At 36.2% G+C, this 6,000-nt stretch overlaps 1 protein-coding gene across 1 annotated transcript; it reads left to right on the forward strand.

Moving 5' to 3' along the window:
• Window positions 1-4,002: 4,002 nt before the first annotated feature.
• Window positions 4,003-4,494, forward strand: LOC149250509 (uncharacterized). The gene has a single exon (XM_089453676.1). The coding sequence runs from the start codon at window positions 4,003-4,005 to the stop codon at window positions 4,492-4,494; it is 492 nt and encodes a 163-aa protein (XP_089309802.1).
• Window positions 4,495-6,000: the final 1,506 nt, after the last annotated feature.

Raw genomic sequence — 6,000 nt, forward strand, 5'->3', positions numbered from 1 at the left:
TTATTAATTTTTATTTATTTATTTATTTTTAGATTTTTTGTTTTTAAAAATTGGTATTTTAATTAATTTATGGTTATTGACCTAAATATATTCTTTATATTCATTATGCTATATTTATTTTTTATTTTTGATCTTAAAAAAGTTGACTGTTAATAAAATTGTTCTTTCCTTTTTATCTTAATTTTTTTTAAATATTTTAATTTATCTTTAAATTTATTAAATAGTATGTTGTGATATCCCCCAGACTATGTAAATATTTTAATTACTACAGTTTGGACAACTATTTATTTTCTTAATTAAAAGAAAAATACTATTTTGGAAGTTAATATTTTTTGAATGAAGACAATAGTTATCAGTAAATATTATTTTACTTAATAATATTTACCTTAGTTTTAAGAACTTAGGGAAACAGTTACCTGTTCCTAACTAAGTTCTTAAAACTAATTTCTTGAGGATTTAACCAAGAGATCAAGAGGATAGAGGTATCTGAGATCAAGGAGAAAGAAGGGAAGAGTTACTAAGGAACATATTGTGTTGAAGAGTCAGGCAGTCTTATAAGGCCATGTCTGGTTTGGACCAGAGGGCACTGAGACTATAAGTCTCAAGAAAATAAAGAGTTCCTATGAACAGGAAAGCTCAGGGGGAGACTACTGAAGTAGGTCTCAAGGTTGGGAGGAAAAGATACAAAGAAATTCAGGTCTGGTTGCAAGACTGAATCAGGAATATTTCAAGCTAGATAGTGGTACAGATAAGTAATAATATGAGTGCTTATTAAGTAGATTTTGTCCTAATTATGATATAGACATAATGATCATTTTCAGTAATTCAAGAATGAGATAGCTTGATTAAATTATTGTTAACCGTCATATCAATTTATTGAAATTGTATCAAGAAAAGAACATAAAAGACTAATATTTGTAAAGTTCGCGAATTTTGGAGATTTAGAACAAGTAATGCTATAAGGTTCCACATAGTTATAATTTTGAATATAAATGATATAACTAGAAGACAAACTTCATTTTCATTATTTGAAAATTGTTCCACAGGAAGTTGTATTCCAAGAAATGCTTAAGGATGTAAAACAAGATTACATATATTTCATTCAATAGTCTCGGCACCAAATTGTAACTATTCTAGCCAGGGTTTGAATCACTTCACCCTCAGCATAATTAAAAATATACAAATAACTAAGCCAGTCGAAGCCGGGTAGATCTAGCAACATGTTCATGGCCAAAAGGCCTCAGAAACTCAAAACTAAATTTAAAAATTACAGAGGGTAATCAATATCGCAGTCATGGCAAGGAGAAGTGCCAAAAACTCTCCATGGAGCCACACTCTTAAACTTCTAATTCAATACAGAACTCTTGCATACCTGGGATATTAATAAACCAGTCCCCAAATCGAACTAAGGGCCTTGCAATAGGCTTGACCCACAACTTGTCCATTGCACAACCTCTACAAAACCCTCCACCCCGACTGGGTGGAAAAAGCAAGGATTAATAGACTGTTCAGCAAATGTAACAATAGAAAACAAAAACCACAAGCAAGAATCTCCATTAGAATTACCTGGATGGTCCGAAGGGGTGAGTCGTCTATAGATAAGTTCACACCAAGAATGCCAACAGACTCCTTATAGGAACCTGGAATTGCAAATAACCCTAACAATGAATACAGGGAGTAGAAAAAGAACTCAGAGCTTGACAAAAACCCTAGCAGAGGGTCCTCAAACTATGAATACAAACTGACCCAGAAGATACCAGGAGCATGAACCAAAGAGGAAAAATGATGAGCGAACATACCCATTCGAGGGTTAGACAAACCAAGAAACCCCTCCTCCATCCGATCTAGTGGAGAAACTGATGTCATTGATCCAGAGAGAATTCCAAGGTTACAATGTATGAGGTCCTGTAGTAATAACTCCAGCAAGACGCCACCTCCACCTAGGTCGAGCAGCGATTCAGCCAAAGTTAATGCCAAGTAGTGTGAACCATAAGGTAAATATAGAACTGGACCTCCATCAATAGTGGTAAAATCTTACAATACAGGTTCATTAATGTAGAAAAATCATGAAAGTAAACAAGTGTACTTGATAATCTGAGCCATCACGAGTGATGGACAAATGTCCTCATCTCGAACTTATATCACGATGTAATTCGTAGACTAAAGTCTGAGAGGTATTCACAATGTAAATTTGAATAACAGTTTCTATCCTTAATAAAGTTTTCAATTACTTTGATTGTGTGTAATAGATTCTATAGAATGATTATTTCTATATATCAATAGAGATTTCGGTATTTTCATAGTAGTTAAATAAATAAAAAATTATATATGTATATGCTTAGTAGATGTGTGACATATGGTATCAGAGCGCTCAGGTTGCTAAACTGAGGCCTCTGGAATAACAAAATAACAACTTTGATGTGCACGTAGGAAATAGTCAGCATGAGGAGAATGGGGAACCCTCCCCATTGGACAGTAATGGGAACAGGACCAACATCATTTCAAGAAGGTAATCCCGAAGTATGGGTACAGTTAGGAGATGAGCCACGAAATGATAATACAACCATCCTGGAAACTGTACAAGAATTAAAAGATGAGATGGCTCGGCTGCGGGCGGACAATGAACGACTAATGCAGGAGCAAGAGAAAATTATGAAAAGTATATCTGATAGACATAACCATCAGCCATTAGCCCCTAGCCCTGAACACGGAAATATGATAGGGGAACAAGAATATCAAACTGAGAATATGGAGATAGAAGGAGGTGAAGAAAACCATGAAGAAGAATCAGATAACGTGTCAAATCACAAGATACATAAAAGACAGAAATCAGAACTTCAAGGAGAATTTTGAAAAATTAAACCTCGTCTATACGATGGTGAACAAGAAGAGGCAACAAAGGCATGGCTCATTAACATGAACAAGTATTTCCAGTTGTATGAGTATGACCATAATCTGAAGGGTCGACTGGCCATCTTTCAATTACAAGGAAAGGCCACATTATGGTGGGAGTAAGTAAAAACAGTCCAAGGAGTTAATGAACAAAATATAACCTGGGAGAATTTTCAGAGATATTTTAAGGAGAAATATCTAACAGAAATATTTTATGATTAAAAAGCGAAAGAGTTCCATGATCTCCGATTGGGTCAGATGACCATGGATGAGTTCATAACCAAGTTCACATCACTACTTCGGTATGTCCCTTACATACGTGAAGAAAAGGAAAAAGTGCAGCGGTTCATCAGTAACCTCCCACTATTCATGAAGGAATGGTTGGAGTTTGACAACCCAAAAACCATGGACGAAGTTATTCATAAGGCATAGATCTGTTACCAGCAAAACAAACCCAAGGGTGATTTAGGCAAGAAGTGGGCTGACAAAAAAGGGAGAAAATTTGTTCCCAGCCACAAAGGGAACAAGGGTACATGCAACAAGGGATCATTTAAAGGTCCAATTAACCATAAAACAAATGGAAATCAGCCCAGATTTAAGGTACTAGGTGAAAATAGGATGAATGAACAAGCTAGTAGATCTGAAATAGAATTAAATAACAGACCACCTGTATAGTGTTGGGGATGCGGAGGGCCGCATTATGTCAAAAACTGCCCACAACGCAGAGGAGTTGATCAGATTTCACAGATATAGGAAGCATCTACCATGGGAGAGGTGGCTAGGAGCATCCCCAAAATTAATGCCGCCCTTGAAGACCATCAAGTAGAGTTTCAACCAACAATGGTTGAATTTGAAGGTAAATTTTTTTACAGACCTATATCTATTTTAATCGATCTAGGGGCTACCCTAAGCTATATTAGCCCCAAGATTGTAGAATAGTGTAAACTGCAATCTGTCAAATTTAAAAATCCATGGCTAGTACAACTAGCCACAAGAGCAAAAAGAAGACTTTTGTCCAAGGTCAGCAATTGCCCTCTAAGTTTAGCTAACCAGACTATTATAGCAGACCTTAATGTGTTACCCCTGGGGTCCTACGACGTTCTTATAGGTATGGATTGGTTGGAAAAGCACTGGTCCCTTATTAACTGCAAGACCAAAACCATTAATTACCAGGATGAGAAAGGAGTAAGGCAGGAGATTCAAGGTATTCAAAAGCCTCTGCATATAAGACCTGTAACAGCCTCCCAATTAGCAAAATGTATTAGAAAAGGCTGCCAAGTCTATGCAATACAAGTAGGATACACTAATTCTAAAGATAAATCTGTTTCTGTAGAAAGTATTCCAGTGATACAAAACTTTCCAGATGTATTTCCTGAGGAAATCCCAGGCCTACCCCCAAAAAGAGACATAGATTTCACCATCGAGCTAATTCTGGGAATTGCCCCAGTCTCCCGAGCCCCTTACCGCATCAGCATACTAGATCTAACTGAATTAAAAATGCAGCTACAAGAGCTACCTGATAAAGGGTATATTCAACCGAGTGTGTCCCCTTGGGGAGCAAAGAAGGATGGAAAATTGAGAATGTGTATGGACGACTGTTAGTTAAACAAAGTGACCATTAAGAATAAATATCCTTTGCCTTGTATTGATGAATTATTTGGTCAAGTAAAGGGTGCCACAGTATTCTCAAAGATCTATCTACGCTTGGGATATCATCAAATCCAGATAAAGGAGGAGGATATAGAAAAGACCGCATTTAGAACTTATTATGGACATTATGAGTTCTTAGTGTTGCCTTTTGGACTAACTAATGCCCCAGCCACCTTCATGTGTCTCATGAACAACATATTCCATCAATATTTAGATAAGTTTGTATTAATCTTTATTGATGACATACTAATATATTCTCAAAGCATGGAAGAACATAAGGAACATCTCTGTATTGTTCTGCAAGTCTTAAGAGAACACCAATTATATGCCAAATATAGCAAGTGTGACTTCTTTAAGGATCAAATCTAGTACTTAGGACATGTCATCACCAAGAATGGCATTGCAGTAGATCCAGAGAAAATAAGGACTATCATGGAATGGCCAGTACCGAAAGATGTAGCTGACATAAGATCATTCATGGGTCTAGCTGGATATTATAGACAGTTTGTGGAAGGGTTTTCTAGGGTGGCATATCCTATCACTTCTTTGCAAAAGAAAGGGAAATCCTTTAAATGGACCCCCGACTACCAAAAGAGCTTCGATCAGCTCAAGCATCTACTCACCACTACATTCGTGAAATAGCCATGCAAGATTTAGTATACAAACATTTATGGCAGAAAGAAAAAATTCCAAACAACCATGAACAACAATTAGGATATGAGGTAAATACAAAAGGATTGTTGATTTATAGGAAGAGGTTATATGTACCTAACAAAAAACATCTTAAAAACTTAATTTTAGATGAATTTCATAAGATTCCTTGTGCAGACCATCCTGGATACCAAAAATGATTTCTACCTTAAGAAAGGAATTATTCTAGCCTGCAATGAAAAATGAGTTAGCAGAATATTTAGCCAAATGTCTGGAATGCCAGCAAATAAAAGTTGAGCACCAACACCCAACAAGTTTACTCCATCCCTTACCTATTCCTGAATGGAAATGGTAAACCATATCCATCGATTTCATCACCAAACTACCTAAGTCAAAAAGAAAAAATCACTCCATCATGGTAGTGGTAGAGAAACTAAGCAATTCTCTTGATTTCATACCAATCCATCAACTTATAAAGTGGTACAGGTTGCTAACATTTTTATGCAAAATATTTTCAAGTTACATGGGATACCCATAATGATCATCTCAGATCGCAATGTGAAATTTGCATCAACCTTCTGGAAGGTCCTTTTTGAAGGATTGGGCACACAACTACATTTTAGTACCGCTTATCATCCTCAAATGGATGGGTACATAGAGAGGGTAAACCAAGTGGTTGAAGACATGTTGTGAACTTATGCTATGCGACAACCCTCAAAATGGGAGGACTACTTACACTTGGTAAAATTTTCTTATAACAATGGATACCGCACATCTCTATAGATGAGTGCTTTTGAAGTATTATAC

Source organism: Pinus tabuliformis, chromosome 7, assembly GCF_031772625.1.
Source record: "Pinus tabuliformis cultivar Carrire ecotype Pingquan chromosome 7, CPIR1, whole genome shotgun sequence".
NCBI lineage: Eukaryota > Viridiplantae > Streptophyta > Pinopsida > Pinales > Pinaceae > Pinus > Pinus tabuliformis.

Bases quoted from the DNA above. Each gene is read 5' to 3' on its own strand.
- LOC149250509 (XM_089453676.1), top strand. From the start codon at position 4,003: ATGGATTGGTTGGAAAAGCACTGGTCCCTTATTAACTGCAAGACCAAA.